Raw genomic sequence first — 21985 nt, 5'->3', positions numbered from 1 at the left:
CAGAGATTTTTATTTTCTCATTAGCCACAGTCATAATAATTTACCAACCATTAAAATCTAGTTCCAAATAAAAAAAATCTGTTATTTGCCTAAGGAATACTGAACACTTTGAAGAAAAGACTTTGGACGGTTATTCTATAGATCAGTCTCTTAATGTGGTAGTCAAGCCGTCGTGAGTCTTTCACTTGAGGTGCCAGGCAAAATAGCATTTTCCATGATTACAGTAATGAGCTATATTGTGGAAGGTTGCAAGAAGCAGATTTGTGCAGTCAACAGGACCTGTAGGGTGTTTAGTCTGTTAAGTGACGACCCATTACTATGTGGCAACTATGCTGCTTTGGGTAGTTCTAAAGGAAAGCTAAGTACATTTACATGAATGAAGTAAAATCCTTTCATGACCTGACTTTCACCTACTTCTGTTATTGCAATAATCATGCCCTGATACAGAGAGATAAAAGAGACTCGACAAAGTACGATGATTGTCCTGTAGGTCTTACTATCTCTCAAATAACGTTTATGCCGTCGACCATCCTCTGTTATAATAAGGCCATATTTGGAGCTCTCATTCACCACAAATCCTGGAACATAAACCTGGACTTTACAAGGAGTGGAAATCTTTGTGGGATTGCTCCTCCACTTGACCATTTCTCCATGTTAACATGGCTCCACAGTTCTTGCTAGGTCTTCCAGATCAGGCTTGTTAAGAAATGTACAGCTCTGCTCAGAGCATTTCATCAGATCGTAGTAGTTTTTCAGGAAAACAAGCCATATCCACATTTTACATGCTAGCTGTTTTTTGAGTTTAAATGTCCAAAGTGAATGTTAGCCAGTGGGTGAATCTCAATGAATAGGTGACCGCCAATGAAATGGTGATGAATTATTATCAGTAAATATTTTGTATGCTTTCCTTTATTAGCATTGAGTATAGGAGCCGGGAGGTCATGTTGCAGCTGTACAGCGCATTGGACTAGGCCACTTTTGGAATACTGTGTGCAATTCTGGTCTCCCTGTTATCAGAAAGATGTTGTGAAACTTGAAAGGGGTTCATAAAAGATTCACAAGGATGTTGATAGGGTTGGAGGTTTGAGCTATAAAGAGAGGCTGAATAGGCTGGGGCTATTTTCCCTAGAGCGCCAGAGACTGACGGGTGACCTTATAGAGGTTTATAAAATCATGAGCGGCATGGATAGCATGTATAGCCAAGGTCTTTACCTGGGATGGAGGAGTCCAAAACTAGAGGGCATAGGTTTCAGGTGAGAGGGAAAATATTTAAAAGGGGCACAAGAGCAACTTTTTCATGCAGAGGGTAATGTGTGCATGGAATGAGCTGCCAGAGGAAGTAGTGGAGGCTGGTACAATTAGGGCATTTAAAAGGCTTCTGGATGGGTATATGAATAGGAAGAGTTTAGATGGATATGGGCTACATGCTGACAAATGGGATTAGATTAATTTAGGATCTCTGGTCAAAATGAATGAGTTGGACTGCAGGGTCTGTTTCTGTGCTGCATTTAGGTGTGATAGGTGTTAAGTTAGATATGTTGGTCAATGTATCAGGGATAGTTAGATTGACTGATGGAGGTAGTCAGTTCCTTGCGGGGTCTAGTCAAGTTGGTCAGGAGAGAAGCCGGATGGTTGAGGGGGAATGTGGTCAGTAGGAGTCAGATCCGGTCAGGTAAAGGAATAATCAGGAGGATCAAGTTAGGTTGTCAGATCTGGCCAGGGAACTAGGCAGGTTGAGTTGACAGAGGGACATTCTGGGACTCGGAGAGCTACGAATCCATCACATCAGTATGAAAGATTGGAAATCAGTTCTGGAGGTAGCCAGGGGTTAGACGAGGTTTCTTCTCTCTAACATTTTCTGGGTAATTATTCAGAAAATACTATAGAACTGTCTGAATTGCACTCAGAGATTATAACAGAGGGTCCAGGAAAGCAGGGAGTTTGCCCATTGGAAATACACATTTTATGGATAATTCCTATGGAAGTTAAAGCACCAGGATTTCTGCGAATTATGAATGTGCACGTTAGATTCCATGTCCAGTCTCATACATTCCAAATCCAACAATAGCATCAACAATTTAATTGAACATTTCTGGCAGGATGCAGGATACCATATGTGTGCCAGTTGTCAATGACATGATCCAGGCTCAGTTTGGGTTCCAGCAGAAGCACTTAGACATGTAACATGGGTAAAATTTCTAAAACTTAACCCCTTGATCTCCTGACGTCACGTGACCAAGTGTGGCATCAAATCACCCTTGTGAAGTTGAGAAATTAAGCGAAGTGGGTCTCAGTGAAAGCTTTCCAATAACTGAGGCAGTATCTAGCAAATAGGAAGATGATGGTGGTGGTTGAATGTCAACCATCTCAGCAAGAGTTTCTCAGGAACAAGCACAGAGAATGCTGGACAAAGGTGTGGTAGCAAGAGAAACAAAGTTACTGTTTTGAATCTGGAATTCTGGGAGATACATGCATGGCAAGTAACATTCTTGAAATGCAAGTGTCAGAAAGTAGCCATCTCCAAAAAGAGGAAGTCTTTCAACAGGATCGCCAATATTGAATCACATAACATTAACATCACGGGAGTTAGGTAGAAGCTTAATGTTAATGTTGTTGATCCCTCTTTGTACCTTCTCAGCCGCCGTAACTCTGTTCTGTTACCCTGGTATGCCTATAAAGCATGTAGGCCATTTCGTTTCACTGTACTTTGTGACGGCAATAAATCGAATCAAACCAAATTAACCAGATGATTTACGAACAGTGTAGCTGCAAGATCAAGTCAAAGGATGAGTATTCTGCCAAAGTTAATTCAACTTCTAAATTCCCAAAGTCTTATTAACAGCCACAAAATCTGAATTACAATGAATACAAAAGCAAAATACTTGGAATGTTGGAAATCAGAAATAAAAACAAAAAATTCTGGAAATACTAAGCAGATCAGTTGACATCTTGGGATGGAAACACGATTAATGTTTCAAGGAGGATTCTTTTTTAAGAACTGGAATGGAATACCCTTCGCTTGTCTGGAAGAGTGCAACTTAAGTGCCTCAACACCATCCATGACAAAGCAGCCTATTCAATTGACATCCCATTCGTCATGTTCATTCACACATGAGAATTGATATGTGTACCATTAGCCAAATGCATTTGTAACAGCTCACCATGACTTTTGTAACTCCTTCTAAACTTTTACCTCTACAGTCTAGAAAAACAAAAGCAGTTGATTCATGGAAACACCATCACCTCCAAGTTCTCCTTCAAGTTACTGACTGTTCTGACTTGGAAATATATATGCTATTCTTTCATTAATGATAGATAGCAATCTTGGAACTTGCTTGCAAACAGCATTTTAGGTATTCAAAAAGGTCACTGGACCCGAAACATTAATTCTGTTTTCTCCTCCTCAGATGCTGCCAGTCCTGCTGAGCTTTTCCAGCAACTTTCTTTTTGTTCCTGTGTTTGTAATAGAGAAGGCTATACATTTAATATCCTCTGGGCGAGAAGAAGTTTTACTTAACTCCTTACTTCTGTAACATCAGCCAGCTCTAACATTCTTAGACATCTGTGTACCTTCCACACATGGGAAATAGTTGTGTAGTGATAATATCACTGGGTTAGTAATCTGGAGACATGAGTTTGATTCTGCCATGCAGCTGATGAAACATAGATTCAATTAATAATTCTGGAATTGAACACTACTTTCAATTATAGTGAACATGAAACTGTTGATATAGAAACCCACCTGATTTACTGATGCCCTTCTGTCTTGCACATGACTCCGGACCTATAGTGATGTGGTTGACTCTAAAGCTATTCACAAGAATTATTGATTGGGCACTGCTAGACTTGCTGGTAATGTCCATATTGTGACACCTTGAAAGACTGAAAAGAAACCTCTGACTGCTTGATCATCCTCGGTTATCTGTGCTGCACACTTAATGGCAATTTCTTCAGATGCCTAGGACCTAAACTTGTGTTTTTGGCTGATCTGAACAATAAGTTGTGTTTTGTTTTTAATTTTCACTCATGGCATGTGGGTGTTGCTGACTCGTCAGCATTTATTGCCCGTCCCTAGTTGTTCTTGAGAATGTGATTGTGAGCAGCCTTCTTGAACCACTGCAGTCCATGCACTGTAGGTTGTTTAGTAGCTTCACCAGGTTGACACCTCATTTTTAGGTGTGCCTGGTGCTGTTCCTGGTACGCCTTCTTGCACTCACCACTGAACCACAGTTGATTCTCTGGCTTGATAATAATGCTTGAGTGGGGGATATGCCAAGCTTTGAGTTGACCCAGTCTAGCAGCTACATCCTTCAGGACTCGACCTGCTCAATCAGTAGTGCTACTTCTCAGCCATGCTTGGAGGTAAACATTGAAATCCCTCACACAGAGCACATTTTTCACCTTTACCATCCTCAGTTTTTCCTCCAAGTGTTATTCAACATGGAGGAATATTGATTCATCTGTCGAGGGAGGACAGTACATGGTAATCAGCAGGAGGCTTCCTTGCCCATGTTTAAACTAAAGCCATGAGACTTCATGGAGTCTGGAGCCAATGTTGAGGACTCCACCCACAGTGCCACCACCTTTGCTAGGCCAGCCCTGCTGGAGGGACAGGACATATCGAGGGTTAATGATGGTGGTATCTGGGATATTGTCTGTAAGATTGGATTCTGTGAGTATGGCAATGTAAGGCTTTGCTTGACTAGTCCGTGACACAGCTGTCCCAACTTTGGCATAGCCGCAGATATTAGTAATGAGGACTTTGCAGGGTCAATAAGACCGTTTACACTGAGTCAATGCCAGGTGGTCCATCTGGTTTCATTTTTTTATTTGTAACAATTGATACAAGTGAATGGCTCGCTAGGCAATTTCAGAGGACAATTGAAAGTCCCCCATGTTGCTGTGGGTCTGGAGTCACATGTAGGGCAGATCGGGCGACATTGCCAGATTTCCTTCTCTGAAGGATGCTAGTGAGCCAGATGAGTCTTTCTGACAATGGTTTCATAGTCATCAGTAGATTCTTTTAATTGCAGATTTTTTAAAAGCTGAAATTGAAATTTCTATATCTGCAGTGCTGGGATTCAACCCAGATCCTCAGAACATTTGCTGAGTTTCTAGATTAATAATGTAGCGATAATACCACTGGACACCACCTCCTCCATGGCATCAAAGCTTAAATTATTTTTTAAACTTTTTGTATTAAAATTGGATTTTTGTGCATTTCTTGTCATTTTTTGTTTTTGCAATTTCTCTTTTGATTTTTTGGTTGATAAGATTTGTTGATTTCTAGAAATAACAGTTAAGTGTCTTGCTTTCATATTTCAGTCAATGGAAGTGTTAACAACATTGAAGTGAGCAGTAAATTGGAAACACCAAAGATAGCTTCTGTGCAGGAAAGTAGCCAACAAGATCGAAACAGAACTTTAATCGATGTTCAAGCATCAGGTATTCAAATTTTCTTTGACCTTTAGGGGGTCAGTTGGCTCAGTTGGCTGGACAATTTGTTTGTGATACAGAGTGACGCCAAGAGCATGGGTTCAATTTCTGCACTGGCTGAGGTTATCATGACAGACTGTCCTTCTCAACCTCTCCCCTCACCTGAGGTGTGCTGACCCTTAGGCTAAACTGCCATCGGTTTTCTCTCTCAGTTAAGACAATGATGAATTTACCTTTACCTGTTAATGTGGGAATAGTTTACAAGTCAGGAGGAAAGTAGGTGTTTCCACTTGTCTCTTGACAATAAAAATAACTCTGGACATGTTATACTGCTGGGGTATTTTGTCATGCAGCTCAGTACAGGTATAGCTGCCAGTATAACTTAGAAATGACTGTCATTTGAACTGCAGCCATAATTTGGAGTCAAAACTCAGTTGCCAAAAATCATAGATCATCAGTATGCATCCTGTCACAAGAATCATGTCGACTAAAATGTACAATGCTTTTGTAAAATATGTATTTGAATGGAAAGGATTCAATTTATGCAGAAAAAGCAAGAACACAGTGAAACATTTTTTGAATTGATGAATAGAGTAAATTTTGTATGATAAAATGTCATTAGTCAACTTGATTTCATAATTTTGTGCACGATAAGACCATAAGACATAGGAGTGGAAGTAAGGCCATTCGGCCCATCAAGTCCACTCTGCCATTTAAATCATGGCTGATGGGCATTTCAACACCACTTCCCTACACTCTCCCCGTAGCCCTTGATTCCTTCTGAGATCAAGAATTTGTCGATCTCTGCCTTGAAGGCATCCAACGCCCCGGCCTCCACTACACTCTGTGGCAATGAATTCCACAAGCCCACCACTCTCTGGCTGAAGAAATGTCATCTCATTTCCGTTTTAAATTTACCCCCTCTAATTTTAAGGCTGTGCCCACGGGTCCTAGTCTCCCCACCTAACGGAAACAACTTCCTAGCGTCCACCCCTAGTAATTTTTTTTTCTGTTTGCAGAGAGCCAGTGCCAAGCATACTATTTGTTGGAGTCTGCAGCGATCCCTGTTCTCAAACATTTGAAGGGCTTTGCTATTCAGATATCTGCAGGAACATTTACTGCACTTTCTTTTGACTACACTCGGTTTTTCCTAAAGCATCAAGAGAAGGTAGTGAGTGATAGTGCCAGTAAAGGTCAGTCTTATTTCTTTCTCTCCACTAAAAAAATGTAAATCCACCAAAGATTTATCCAAGGAAAAATGTAAGTAGAATATAGAAAAAAAACAAGAAAAGCGTATTGCACCTTCCAATTACTGATGTTTTGTAAAGCATTGCTTTCAGTTATGCAACCTGAATGACATTGTATGTCATAAGTTTTAAAATAAATACATGCCTCTATTTGTATTCAATAAAAAAAGGACTCCTCTTTCAAATGAAGTGTTTAATTCCCAATAAGAAATCAGCCATTTATTCATGTTATTTAAAAATATGTTACAAAGACAACAGATCAGAAAGCTGAAGTACTGTGGACATTTTAACCTTTATTTGCAAATAATGTATATATCAAAAAGGACTGCTGTAGGCAAATAAAAGACTGCAGATGTAAATTCAGTGCTGTCTGCCAAAATCCTGTGTAGGACCCATGGAAGGTCACACCAATAGAATGTCAGAGAAACTTTAAATATATATATGTGTAGAGGGAGAGATGTAACAGGACAAAATAATGAAGGGGCTCACGATCTCACCCACTCTTATCTGAAAGGCACTTCTTGGAGATTTTGAGATAATGGGAACTGCAGATGCTGGAGAATTCCAAGATAATAAAATGTGAGGCTGGATGAACACAGCAGGCCAAGCAGCATCCCAGGAGCACAAAAGCTGACGTTTTGGGCCTAGACCCTTCACCCTCTGATGAAGGGTCTAGGCCCGAAACGTCAGCTTTTGTGCTCCTGGGATGCTGCTTGGCCTGCTGTGTTCATCCAGCCTCACATTTTATTATCTTGGAGATTTTGTTTTTGTTTTACCCTTCCGGGAATGTATAATTAAAAAGAGGGTTAAAAACCATGTGCTATGCTAGTGAAAAAAGGTATGCTATTGAAAAAAATACGTGATCCTGAACTGAGGCACCCATGAATACTAGTCTGGATTCCAGCATTTCAGTGCTATGAAATTCAAAATCAAAGAACCTCCAACTAATTTCCCCTGCATTACAGGATAAAGGATTCTTTTGCTCTGAATGCTAGAAGCCAATTAGCCAACAGGTGAGCCAGAAGGAACCAAGACAAGAGGAACTGTCTTGCTGTAGGTCCTGCCAACCAAGCACTGTTCTGAAGGAAACAGAACAGGAAGATTTCAACTGAATTTTCTCCTAACTTTAGTACTAAATGGCCTACCTCATATCCTTAGATTGTGACCCCTGGTTCTGAATTCTCTGGTTATTGGGAACATTTTTTCTGAATTTACCCTGTATAGTCGTGTTAGAATTTTATAGATTTCTATGAGATTCCTTCCTCTCCTGCACACAATTCTTCTAAACGCATGAAAAATTCACAATCCAATCTGTTTGAAATTTTTTTGACACTTTATGTCTTACATTCAATTTGTCTCACTATCCAGCCAGACACTTAATTTATACCTACACCCATTTCTGGCTGCATAATCCTTTTTTAAAGAACACATTTTGGAAATACAAATTAAAAATGACCAGATACTCCATTGTTCTGACTTGAGGTCAAGACGGCATGTTTACAAAGTTCTGTTTTCCTTACTGCTAGCTGAAATTTTATTGTAACATGTGTTTGCTAGCTTTGCAGGTACTAATTAGTCTCAATGCAACAACAGTTATATACTCCAAACATTCAAAGGTAGTACGAAATCTTCTAAAGTTGCATCAATAAATCTCAGTCAAATCATAAGAGGATACATTAGACCTAGCAACATATAAACTGGAAACATGTAAAATACAAAGAAAGGCACTGATGTGTTTACGACAAAACCGTAATGTTAGATATTATAATACATAAAATAGCTCTCTTTCTTTTCATTTCTGTAGGCAAGCCAGATGAAAATGAAATTCAATTATACAAGCATGCAGCAATGCTTCATCTTTTGGTGACAGTTCGAGATCTCCTGTTGATGTGTGACCTTGATACTGCTATAGGTATGAAGAACAACAACAAATGGGCTTCAGTAACTAGGTCAAGATTAAAAACATGATTAAGAACAATTAATTTTGCAAAATTAACAAGTTGTGAAGGAGAATAGTATAGTCTAAAAATGTATATTTGTAAAAGTTTTTAATTTGTTTTTATCATGAGCAAACTGCTTAAACAATAAATAAGTTAAAAGAAAATTAAATTATTAGGGCATTATAAAATAACTTGCTGTTGTTTTAACTAGTGGTGTTCTGCAAGGATTAGGGCTGCAACCTCTGTTTTAGAAATATATATAAATAATTTGTATGAAAATGTAGGTGATCTGATTAGGAAATTTGCAGACAATACAATAATTGGTGGAGCTGTGGATAGTGAGGAAGATTATCAAAGAATACAGCAGAATATAGATCAGTTGGAAAGTTAGGCAGAGCAAGGGAGTTTAATCCAGCCAAGTGTGAAGTGATGATGCATTTTGCGAGGTCAAATGCAAGAGGGAAGTATACACTAAATGGCAGGACCCTTACGAGCATGATGTGGTCCAAGTCCACATCTCCTTGAAAATGGCAGCACAAGTGGATAAGATGGTAAAGAAGGCATACAGCATGCTTACCTTCATCAGTTCAGGCACTGAGTGTAAAAGTTGGCTAGTCGTGTTGCAACTGTATGAGACTTTAGTTAGGCCACATTTGGAGTATTGTATGCAGTTCTCGTTGCCACACTGTCAGTAAGATGTAGAGGCTTTGGAGAGAGTGCAAAAGTGATTTGTCAGGATGATGACTGGATTGGAGTGTATTAGCTGTGAAGAGAGGTTTGACAAACATGGATTGTTTAAAGTTTTCAAGAAAATTTGTAGCTTGGATTATGGTTGAGGTTGTAGCCGAGCCAGTGGGTTTGGTTGTAAACATTTCATCACCCATCCTCAGTGCGCCTCTGGTGAAGCGTTGGTGTTCGGTCCTGCTTGTTATTTACATGTCTCAGTTTGCTGGGGTGGTTGGTACTACTATGGTTTTGTTTCTCTGTGGTTTATACACAGGGTCTAATTCAATCTGTTTGTTGACGGAGCTCCACTTGGGATAGCAGGCCTCCAGGAATTCCTTGTTTGGCTTGTCTACATATGGGACAACACATTGATAATCACACAACCCAAACAGAGACACACCAGGAGACCTGCTATCCCAAGTGGAACTCCGTCAACAAACACATTGAATTAGACCCTATGCACAAACCACTGAGAAACAAAACCGGAAGTAATACCAACCACCCCAGCAAAACGAGACATATAAATCACGAGTGGGACAGAACACCAACACATCATCAGAGGTGCACTGATGATGTTACCCAGCAGGGTGACAAAATGCAACCAAACCCACCGCTTGGCAAGCATGACTACAACCTCAAACTTGGATTTTTTTCACTAGAGCTTCATAGGCTGAGGGAGTGTCCTGATAGGAATATGTAAAATTATGAAAGGCATGGATAATTAGTGTCTTTTTCCCAGGGTGAAAATGTCAAATACTAGTGGGCATAGGTTTAAAGAGAGAGGGGGAAAGGGTAAAGGAGATGTATGAGGAAAGCTTTTTACACAGAGGAAGGGTGGCTGCCTGGAACATGCTGTCAGGGGAGGTGGTTGTAGTAGATATGTTATCTAAGTTTAAGAAGCATTTAGACAGACACATCAGCAGACAGGGAATAGAGAGATGCAGAAAATCCTGCAGGCAGGTGAGATTGGTTTGGAATGGCATTATGGTCGGCACAGACATGGTGGTCCAAAGGGCCTGTTCCTGTGCTGTACTGTTCTACGTATCTATGTGTATCTTATGTTTTGTCACATAAATAACTCTTATTCTCAATAAGTTTGCATATTTATTATTTGTGCCCTATTTCAAAATCTCCCATTGAAAAGAAATAACATTCTTGTTATTACCCTGCAAATTGACTTGAATACAAACAATGCTTTTTAACATTTTTCTAAATCTTAATACGATCATTAATATTTAAAACAAATGATTGAAAGAGTGGGAGATTTGTGTTTTTGTTTTTATGTCTTACTTTTCTTTAAAACTTAGATGGTTTGTAAAAGATCATATTGTTGATTTTGGAAAGTCATTTAAATATCTTCTTTCTATCACTTTACTTATTTCAAATTTAGCGTACTTATTCAAAACCAAGGATATGTATGCCAGCACTTTGGGTTCATGTTTAGATGATGTTTGGAAAAAGCTTCGAATTGTTCAATATGTCAGCCAAAGCAAACATGAAAGCAATCCCAAAGTAGCTGAACTTGAGGATCAGATTTTAATGTGGATACAAAACACTCATATAAAAGAACAGAAGGTTTGAATCATTTTAGACACTGTGCTATATAGTATAAAATGTAGGAAATTAGAAAAGCTTTGCATTATTTCTCATTATTTATGTCACATCTTGAATGTAAGTTATGCAAATATGTTTTTCAATATATATAGCAGTGAGGCAATTTTTGCAAAAACACTGCTCAGATATTACATGAGATTGCATTAAGCATATCATATGTCACTCAGTATTAATAATTCTGTCAGAGACATTTTCATTTTTCTCTAAGCAAACACTAATCATTGTAACATCAGGAATTAAGAACATTGGAGCTGAAGAGATATCTCCTTTTAGATGAGATTAAAATCCATTCATTCATAGTCAGTGTCACTGGTGGAGTCTTGCCTTTAATGAACAATTTTCTATCGAGAATGTTAATGTGATGAATGGCAATAGATATGTTAAGTTTCATCTACATTTTGATTTATGTGTAGTTGGATTATATATAAAATCTATTACTGGCTGTGCTTTCAAATTTGTGAGAGTTTTCTTTCATCACAACAGTTAATGAATTTTAATTTATTGGAAGTATTTTTTTGTGATATACCTGAAATTATTTGAAGTACAGAACCTTTTTAAATTTAACTTTTCTTGAAAAGGTGTTAATCATCATCAGGATGGATTCAGATTGTGTTAGAGCTACACTCATAAACAGCCTCACCAAAGTAAAAGGTGAGACACGGGTTTGGTTTGTTAGATTATCCTTGAACTTTCATTCATGTACAAGTAATGTTTAATCCTGTTCAAGTCCTATATCAGTCTGTTTCTCTGTGTTGACTCCTTGAAAGAAACATCAAAGTAGTCTTGTTCGACAGGTCTTTAGCTACAACCCTGAATTTTTAAATAGATTTTTAGATTTATCCAAATCCTTTTTGAAAGTTACAAATGAATTTGCTTCCATTACCCTTTCAAGCAGTGAATTTCAGTTCTTAACGTCTTAGTGCATGAAAGAAATTCTCATCTCTCCTGCTTTTTACAATGATCATAAATTTGTCTCTGTCGATACAGCGTGGAGCTGAAGGAACAAATCAGGTTGGGTAGCATCAGAGGAGCCAGAAAGTCAAAGTTTTGTGTCGGGACCCTTCTTTAGGACACTGAATCAACTCTGACTTCCAACATCTGCAGTTCTTGCTATCTCCATAAATTTATACCCTCTGTTTACAGATCTTCTGACCGACAGGAAGTCTTCAAAACATTTTGGGTTTGTTTCAAAATCAATGCCCAAAGGATATACTAGCAAAACAGCTGTATAAGAATACAGAAATGTTTTGCATTTCTTTTAAAGACTGAACATCTAATGTAGCGATTATGATTAAAGCAAATGAGTAACTCAACATTGATTTAACCTTTATACTGCCACATCTTATTTTTAGATCACAGTTAAACCTAGGAGTAAAATCTTATTTGGGAAAAGCAAGCATAGGAAACCAGGGATGCTGAATGATGAAACTTTGGACGATTTAGCAGGATTTTGATGAGAATATTAATCAGGCTACTCTACAATAGACGAATAGCTTTCAGAAAATGAACATTTGTTCTGAAAAAATTCCTGTTCTGCTCAGAGATGTGCATTTTATAATTTTTGTAAAATAGGACATTCCATGAGATGCAGTGAATTAGTGGCTGCCCTCAGAAAAATATAATGAGCAGAATCATCTCAGCCCCTAAATGATGTGGGTGACAGTGAATCAGTTGGGAAAATTGTGATTCTTGTCATTGGGGAAACAAAAACACAATTTTTCCACCCAAGATTTTAGCTGCTTTTCATCTTGCTAGTGAACAGTGAGAGGCCTATTTACATGCATTAATATTGTAGTATTACCTATTAGCTCAATTAAATGCGGTTTGCTATTTCTCCCAGGCAGTGGAGAGAAATTAGAGGGTTCCCATGCCTGATATGAAAAACTGAATGGGTACACTGTAGTTCCTCTGGCCGTCATCTTGGCCAATGCTCCCCAACCTCTCAGGGCACACTGCAGGAGGAGGAAAGTCAACGTTTCAGGCCAAAACCCTTTGTCAGGACTGGGGTAGGGGAGGGGAGCCCAGAAGTAAATAGAGGGAGGGGGATTGGGGCTGAGGGAAGGTAGATAGGATGGTGATGGGTGGATACAGGTAGGGGGTTATTGTGATTGGTCAGTGGGAAGGGTGACGCAGATAGGTGAGTAGGAAGATGGATAGGTTAGGTCTGGTCAGGGATGCGAGGAGGAGGGGGAGGGCTGGACATGGGAAAAGGCTGGGGCTGGAGGGATTTTGAAGCTGGTGAAGTCAATATTGAGGCCATTTGGCTGTAAGCTGCCAAGGCGAAATATCAGGTGTTGTTCCTTCAGTTTATGTTTAGCCTCACTCTGACAGTACAGAAGGCCAAGAATGGACATCTTGCCAGGGGAGTTGGAGGGGCGGGGTGGAATTAAAATGGATGGCAACTAGAAAGTTGAGTAGGTTGGTATATGCAGAGTGCAGATGCTCCGCGAACCGTTCCCCAAATCCATGTTTAGTCTGTGCCCTGCTACTTTGTAGGATTGTAGGAATAGTCTTTCTTCCACAACTACACCAACACCATTCCTCACCTCATTTTCCGCTATATTGATGAATGCATCGGTGCTGTCTCGTGCTCCCATAAGGAGCTCAAGCAGTTCATCAACTTTGGCAACACCTTCCAACCCTCCCTCAAATTCACCTGGACCATTTCCGATACCTCGCACCCCCCAACCCTTAGTTCCTGGACCTCTCTGTCTCCATCTCCAGTAACTGACTCACCACTGACATCCATTTCAAACCCACTGACTCCCACAACTACCTCGACTGCACCTCCTGTCTCCCACCCTCCTGTCAAAATGCCATCCCATACTCTCAATTCCTCCACCTCTGCCGCATCTGATCCTAGGATGAGATGTTTTACCCCAGGACATGCCAGATATTCTCCTACTTTAGGGACTGGAGTTTCCCCTCTTCTGTAATTAAGGATGCCCTCAACTGAATCTCCTCCTTTTCCTGCACTTCTGCCCTCAAAATCGTCCCCCAACAACAATAAGGATAGAGCCCCCTTAGTCCTCACGTACCACCCCACCAACGTCCAAATCTAACATATCATCCTCTAACATTTCCGCCACCTACAATCAAACCCCACCACCAAAAAGATATTGCCTTCCCCACCCCTGCCCCTGCCCGCTTTACATAGGGACCATTCATTCTGCCAGTCCCTCATCAGCTCTATACTTCCCATCAACTTTTCCACCATGCCCACTACCTTTCCCTGCAACCGCAAGAGGTGCAATACCTGTCCCTACACCTCCTGTTTCACATCTGTCCAAGCACCCAAACAATCCTTCCAGATTTGGCAGGGATTCACCTGCAATAACATGCAACCTGATCTGTTGTATCTGTTGCTCCTTTCCTATTATCAGGGAGACCAAATGCAGAATCGGGGACCAGTTTGTGGAGCATCGACATGCACCAACCAACCTGACCTTTTGGTTGCCATCCGTTTTAATTCCCTCCCCCACACCTCTGGCGATATGCCCATCCTTGGCCTCCTGCACTGTCAGAGTGAAGCCAAAGGTAAACTGGAGGAACAACACATGATATTTCACCTTAGCAGCTTACAGCCCAATGGCCTCAGTATTTTCCTCACCAGCTTCAAGATCCGAACACGCCCAGCCTTTTCCCTCTGCCTTGCCACCCTGAGCTGACCTGGCCTAACCTGTCTGTCTCCCTACCCACCTATCTGCTCCACCGTTTCCAATGACCAATCACAATAACCACCTATCCACCATCCCACCTATCTTTCCCCCAGCCCCAGCCCCCCAATCTATTTACTTCTGGGCCCCCTCCCCCTTCCAGTTCTGATGAAGTGGTTCAGCCTGAAATGTTAACTTTCCTGCCCCTTGGATGCTGTCTGACTTGATGTGTTTTTCCAGCTTCACATCTATTGACCCTGCTTTCCAGCATCTGCAGTCCTTACTGTCTCCTCAGCTCACAATCTTGGTTTCCTGTCATGAGGTCAGTGCTGCAGCCCGGGCAGTAGGCTTTGCGAACATAGCTGACTTCCTCCAGGTGAGGCCACTATAGACTGTACATAGGTTACATTGAGAGCACGATATCATAACATGGCTCTCTTAATCAATAGAAAGGTGTTCCATTTGGCCAATGTGCAAATCCTCTGTGATCATCAGTGCCATATTTTGAAGTCTGTGCCAGGTAACTTAGAAGCTGCCAGGATGCCGATATTCTTCAGACATCTCAGACATCTGCTTCATTTCAAGGGTCAAGTGCCTTGAAAGGACAGCTGCTGGGAGACGGGCTAATCTCTGAAACCATGCCGATGGTTTCCTGACTGTAGTCGCGTATCGATGTAATGTAGTCCATTCTTCAACCAGGGTCATGGTGGACCAGATAATAGGGCTCTTGGAGATAAGGTTCTGAACTTGCATTGGTCTGAGTGAGGGCTTTGCAGCACAGTCCATACAGTGCGCTGAATCGTACTTGAATGACACACACTGTACAACTGGAGCAGACAAAGAGTGGATGTGATAGACAGATAGAAAAGTGAGAATGTGGCAGTAGTCTTCCAAGGGAAAAGATGATGGTAGTGAACAGGTGAAACATCACCTTCACTACAATAGAGTGGTGCAGTTTTTTTTATTATTCATTAGCAGGATGAGTGTGTCACTGGCTAGGCAGCATTTATTGCTTATCCCTATATGCCCTTAATAACATTAAGCCTAAAAAAGAATCTTTCAATGACACCTTATACATAAAATAAGCTATACTTACATTAGCTTCAGAAATGTTAACATGCTAAAAAAAATTTTTAAATATATCAAACATATAAATCTTAAATAAAATCAACCACTTAGCTGATTAACTGAATTAAAACGATTCATCTTCAATAAATTCCTCGAAGACAACAATCTTCTCCAGAGCTGACGATGTTCCCGAAACAAAAACACATCGTTATTTTTTTAAAATTGTTCAGATTTTCAAAAACAAACTCTTGCAATGTAAAAGAAAATTCCCTTTAAAATGCATATAGATTTGTTTAACCTTATAAATTTAGATTTAAAAAGACTTCAGCCATTCAGTGAAGGGCTTGGAAAATTTCGTAAAAAGAAAAGTCTACTTGGAAAAAGATCATGATTAACTCTTGCAATATAAAAGAAACTTCTTTAATGCATATAGTTCTTCTTAAGTTTCTAAATTTAGAACTGTCGCCATCAAATAGCTTCCTAAAATGCCCTCCAAAACTTTTCTTCGTGCATTTCCTTCCCACTGTGGAAACTGTAAAGGGCTATTCATAGTTGGCAGTGTTTGCCCTTGTTGCACGGCTGGGCATTAAATATGTCACCTGCAGTGGGGATCCTAGAAGGTCCCAATAGCAATAAGCACCTTTGCTGATGGTGAACATAAGATAGCCATTGTGTTCTATAGAGGATTTGTGCATAAATAATGAAGTGAATAGCAGAGAATTACGTGCGATAACTCACTGTTCTATGAAGGCTCCAAAATTGTTTAAAAATTCAGTTGTATCTCTTAACGCTAGTATGTTTGTTCATCTCTAAGTGTGTCATATTTACATTTTGTAGACGTAAGTCCAGCTGCACCTTATCCGATGGAAAATGTGACTTTAAGCCGGCAAGAAGTTTTAAACTGGTTGGTAAAGTCAGACTTTAAATTTTATTTCTCAAATTATAAATGAATACACAAGAAAATTACCAGAGATTGATGTAGGCAATGTATAGTCACATGATTGCTTAAATTGTAGGCTGGATTTTCGTTTGAGCTGAAACATTAGCTGACTTGACTTAGTTTAAAAGACTTAAAACTCATAGCAAGTTTTGAGAAGATTTGTAGCTCAGGTTGAGGTTCTGGATGTGAGTTTTCTTGCTGAGCTGGAATGTTCGTTTTCAGATGTTTCGTCACCATTCTAGGTAACATCATCAGTGAGCCTCCGGTGAAGCGCTGGTGTTATGCCCCGCTTTCTATTTATCTGTTTAGGTTTCCTTGGGTTGGTGATGCAGGAAATGGAACGCAGGAAATGACATCACCAACCCATGGAAACGTAAACAGATAAATAGAAAGCGGGACATAACACCAGCGCTTCACCGGAGGCTCATTGATGATGTTACCTAGAGTGGTGACGAAACGTCTCAAAACGAACCTTCCAGCTCAGCGAGCAAACTCACATCCAGAACTTAAAACTCATCTTTCTTGTTTCAGAGGAGCAGGTTGTAGACATCCAGTGGGGCAGGCAAGAACTGAGATGGGTTGGTTAAAAAGTCAACCTGTATTCTCTGGGACATCGCCCCAGTTGTTTTAAAAGCTTTTAGACATCCTAGTCCTAAGGCATCTCCTGTCCTACCCCCCCAACTCATTCCCCCTAAGCACTGTAAGAACTCTCCTAGAACCCACCATGGGGACACCTCAGGCCTAACTGGAGATTAAAGAAATAAATTTCTGACAGACTGGTATAGTTCATTTTGATGTATTTTTAACAAACAACTCACATTGATGAAACCCATTCACAGTATTTAAATGGTTAATCTCTTATAAAAACAAAGAATCTTCTGTTCAAATCTCACATCAAATACAACCTTTATCAAATACCCTTTAATAGCTTCTTTAAAATATCAATCAAATGCACTTGGCATAGACTGAAAGGATAATTGTAGGTTTTGAAACATAACCAAGCATTCAGAATGGCATTATTATTGTTATTGTTCATAACAATACCAGCCTTTAGGAACTTTCCACAAAGACTAAAAATTATACAAACAGATTGTAAAGTTTTTTTTTAAGTCTACCATAAGCAGCCTGTTAGATAAAGCTACCCAGCAGAGCTCTTTTCAAAATTCTCATTAATCCTGTTGTTTTCTTGTTTAGGAACAAGAGATTCATATCATTGTATGTATATAGTCCTTACTTAACCTTGAGGAGCATCTACATTTCTTCGATAACAAAGTGTGTAGCTGGATGAACACAGCAGGCCAAGCAGCATCTTAGGAGCACAAAAGCTGATGTTTCGGGCCTAGACCCTTCATCAGAGAGGGGGAGGGGGAGAGGGTTCTGAAATAAATAGGGAGAGAGGGGGAGGCGGACCGAAGATGGATAGAGGAGAAGATAGGTGGAGAGGAGAGCATAGGTGGGGAGGGGATAGGTCAGTCCGGGAAGGACGGATAGATCAAGGAGTTGGGATGAGGTTGGTAGGTGGGAAATGGAGGTGCGACTTGAGGTTGGAGGAGGGGATAGGTGAGAGGAAGAACAGGTTAGGGAGGCGGGGACGAGCTGGGCTGGTTTTGGGATGCAGTGGGGGAGGGGGTGATTTCGAAGCTTGTGAAGTCCACGTTGATACCATTGGGCTGCAGGGTTCCCAAGCGGAAAATGAGTTGCTGTTCCTGCAACCTTCGGGTGGCATCATTGTGGCACTGCAGGAGGCCCATGATGGACATATCGTCTAAGGAATGGGAGGGGGAGTTAAAATGGTTCGCGACTGGGAGATGCAGTTGTTTATTGTGAACCGAGTGGAGGTGTTCTGCAAAGCGGCCCCCAAGCTTCCGCTTGGTTTCCCCAATGTAGAGGAAGCCACACTGGGTGCAGTGGATACAGTATACTACATTGGCAGATGTGCAGGTGAACATCTGCTTAATATGGAAAATGGTATCTCTTTCTCCCTATTTATTTCAGAACCTTCTCTCCATCCCCCTCTCTGATGAAGGGTCTAGGCCCGAAACGTCAGCTTTTGTGCTCCTGAGATGCTGCTGGGCCTGCTGTGTTCATCCAACTACACACTTTCTTATCTTGGATTCTCCAGGATCTGCAGTTCCCATTATCTCTGATCTACATTTCCTCAATCAATTTGTAACCCCTATACTCAATAATGAGTTCAAAGACCTCACCAAATTCAGGCTTCCCTCCTGCATGTCCTGCCCCCTTCCCAAATAGACAAAAATGTAGTCAAATCCAGCACTACACAACATTAATTGCAAAATGGGCTAAAATAAATAATAGAATAAATACAGTCTTCCCATGATGTTATCTTTTTGCTGAAGATAAAATATTTAGTGATTAACACTGTTCACTTACAAATGCTAAACAGATATTTCAAAGCAATTCATGGCAATGTACCTTGTTAAAAAAAGACCAGAAATAAGATTTAATATCTATGTGAGGTGTTTTTATGTAAACAGTGCCAATCAGAAAATATATTGCCATTTATTCAGGGATAGTATTGTAGTGATTTCATTTCATTTGAAATTGACAGGTCACACCAGTGGACTTCTTAATTCTGATGGTCAGTTCAAGTGGGTAGAGTTTTCTCAGCTCTGCCTTAGAGAACAATGCCAGCAGAGAATTCAGATACACCAATTTGTGTTCTAGTGAAAGTTTTAAAAAAAGGAAAAATATATACTTTTTAAATTAGTTACTTTGAGGTTGAGAAGCTAATTAAAATTGATTCTTTTACCCATTTGTGCTTATTTGATATGCACAATAATAGGGGCATTGTGACATTCTGTATCTAGAAGGATGTCCTTAGCTGCTGTAGATTAAGGAAATCAAGTTAACAATACTAATAAGATTATAAAGAAAGGATCTGTACAGTACTTAAGTATTGCTTATGATTTTAAATGGATTATAGTTATTCGTAATGTGGATATCCATAAGCAGTCTAAAATCCAGTTCCATTGTAAGGTTGTCTGTGATAATGGTAATAAATGTGTAACATCACGTTGCTCATTCATGCTATTTTATAATTTTGTGATTATCACCATCATCCACTTCTAGCCTGGAAACACACAGAAGTTTGATTGTCTGTAGTCATCACATTGGAGCAGATTTTCCCTGGATTGAGTTCTCTTTGGTGGTAGAATACGATTACATGGTGAATTCATGCTGGGCTGAACTCTGCATGCAGCATAATATAAATTATATAATCTTTAAAATCCGACTTCCAAAAGGTTCAGAAACAGGTAATAATATCCAAACATAATTGTTATTATTCCAAATATAAAAGAAGATTGATTTATATGTTTACTTGAACTTCCATTAAACCAATTTTGAATTGATTTGATCTGTTTCAAATTCAAGTATGTTTCTGTCATAGATTTCTGTGCAATATGTACATGTTTATATAAATTGGGACAACTTATTGATATGAGTTGTAATACAAATTTCACACTTACTGCGTGAGTAAACAGGTGCTGGGGAGGTGCAGGAAGAAAATCCAGTGTTTTCAGTTTGGTGGCCTAAATTATACCCAGACAGTTCCTGGAATCTGGAGACAAAAATATCATTTTAAAAATTATGATATCACCAAATCGCTTCACTACAGTTCACTGCCCCTCCTACCAGCAAGGCAGATAACATGTTTTAAGACTATAATAAATAATTTAGATATGGCTCTTGGACTAATACAATTTCAATGCCTCTCTTTAAAGTCTTTTTTTTGTCCTTATTTTGGTAGGAGCTGTTAGTAATGATGCTGCTTTTCTCATTTATTTCCTGCATTTGTTTCCTTACCTGCTTCTTTGACATCCCATTTTTGCCTTTACGTCTGATCCCACTGATCTTCCACAATGTTAGAAACCTCTCTTTTTGTCCTTTTCTGTTGCCCTTTTCACTGCCTCTGTATTCCCTTAAAGACTAATACATAGCTAACTTTCTCCTGTTCTGTCAAAAGCCCGTTGATCTGAAAAGTTAGGCCCATTTTTAATTCTGTGCAAATAATTGGATTTTGTAAGGATTAAAATCAGGCTTCCTAATTCTGATTTGCTATCTTTAGATGCATTTAGTATTTTCTGTACTTCCTGTTTTTAGTAGCTATAGATGCATCTCCAACTGAGTTTATAATGCCACTTTTGTCAAAAGAAATGGTATAAGTAACAGTTCCTTTTTATTCTTCAGGGGATATGCTTACAATTAAGTCTGAGTTTCTGTTGATGGAGTTGCAGATTCCATACATTTTCTTGATGTCTGAAGGCTTGTTGAATATTCCAACTATGCTTCAAATTCTAGAATCAAGGTAGCACTTTTTTTTTGGCTAGCTATTGATTTGTCTGATATTTAAAAAGGTACAGTAGGAAAATTTTTTAATATTTTTCTCCTTCTTATGTACTGCAGACTTCCATTCTTCTTTAAGCATTCATGACACTCATGTAAAGGAAGGCAGCAAGCATATTTTACCTTGGCAATGATTTTGATCTTTCAGAATTCTCTAGATTCTAGAACTGTCTTCATGGACTGGAGGCTAGCAAATGTAGTTCAGCTGTTCAATAAAGGAGGAAATTAGAATCTAAAGGCCAGTTAGCCTGACATCTGTAATAGGGAAATGCGAGAATCTATTGATAGGGAGTAGATGGTGGTTTGCTTGGAAAACCGCAAGATGGTTAGGTGCAGTCTACATTATTTTAAGAAAGCCTGTCATATTCGACAAATACATTAGAGATTTTTAAGGGACTAAGTAGCATGGTTAATAAGTATAAAGGAGGCCAACAAATATATTACATTTGTTGGGCCACACTAGAGATTATTATGAAAGAACATGGCACATAGGTTTGCTCTTAGAGAGAAAGCAGAGATCAGGAATAAACAAATAATTTTCTGAATGAAATGCATAACTGGAAGTGTGCTTTCATGGTCAATATTTATAATCTGTATTGATAAACTTAGTTGTGGGGACTGAATGTAATATACCCAGGTTTGATAGCAGTACAAAGCTGGGTGGGAAAGTGAGCTGTGAGAAAGATGGAAGGAAGCTGTAAAACAATTCACACACGTTAAGGAATTGGACAGGAAGGTGGCGCATGGAATATAATGTGGTGAAGTGTTAATTATTTTCTTGGGTCATAAAGATAGACAAGCTGAACTTTTTTAAAAAAGCTGAGAAACTAAAAAATTAAGGTATTCAGAAGGATTTGGAAGTCCCTTAACAAAAATCACAAATTTACAGGCATAGCAAATGATCAGTAAGGTAAATGATATGTTACCATGTATTGCTAATGCATTGGAGAATTAAGAGTAAGGGAACTTTCTTGAAAGGAGTTTTGTTGA

The 21985-nt window shown here is 39.5% G+C and overlaps 2 protein-coding genes across 2 annotated transcripts in view; one reads left to right on the top strand and one right to left on the bottom strand.

The window, feature by feature from the left end:
• Window positions 1-6667, top strand: part of LOC125450706 (protein shortage in chiasmata 1 ortholog-like) — a 41058-nt gene extending 34391 nt beyond the window's left edge. Inside the window, exons 9-10 of the mRNA XM_048526770.2 lie at window positions 5326-5445; window positions 6456-6667. Of these exons, the coding sequence (XP_048382727.2) occupies window positions 5326-5445; window positions 6456-6667 (332 nt within the window). The remainder of the gene's footprint in view (window positions 1-5325; window positions 5446-6455) is intronic.
• A 13451-nt stretch (window positions 6668-20118) lies between these two features.
• Window positions 20119-21985, bottom strand: part of gng10 (guanine nucleotide binding protein (G protein), gamma 10) — a 62022-nt gene continuing 60155 nt past the window's right edge. The window contains exon 3 of the mRNA XM_059644253.1: window positions 20119-20210. The gene's annotated coding sequence lies outside the window, so the exon portion shown is untranslated. The remainder of the gene's footprint in view (window positions 20211-21985) is intronic.

This window comes from Stegostoma tigrinum, chromosome 3 (assembly GCF_030684315.1).
Source record: "Stegostoma tigrinum isolate sSteTig4 chromosome 3, sSteTig4.hap1, whole genome shotgun sequence".
NCBI lineage: Eukaryota > Metazoa > Chordata > Chondrichthyes > Orectolobiformes > Stegostomatidae > Stegostoma > Stegostoma tigrinum.
Note: the sequence above shows the minus strand (reverse complement) of the source record. Positions and strands in the feature narration are given on the sequence as shown.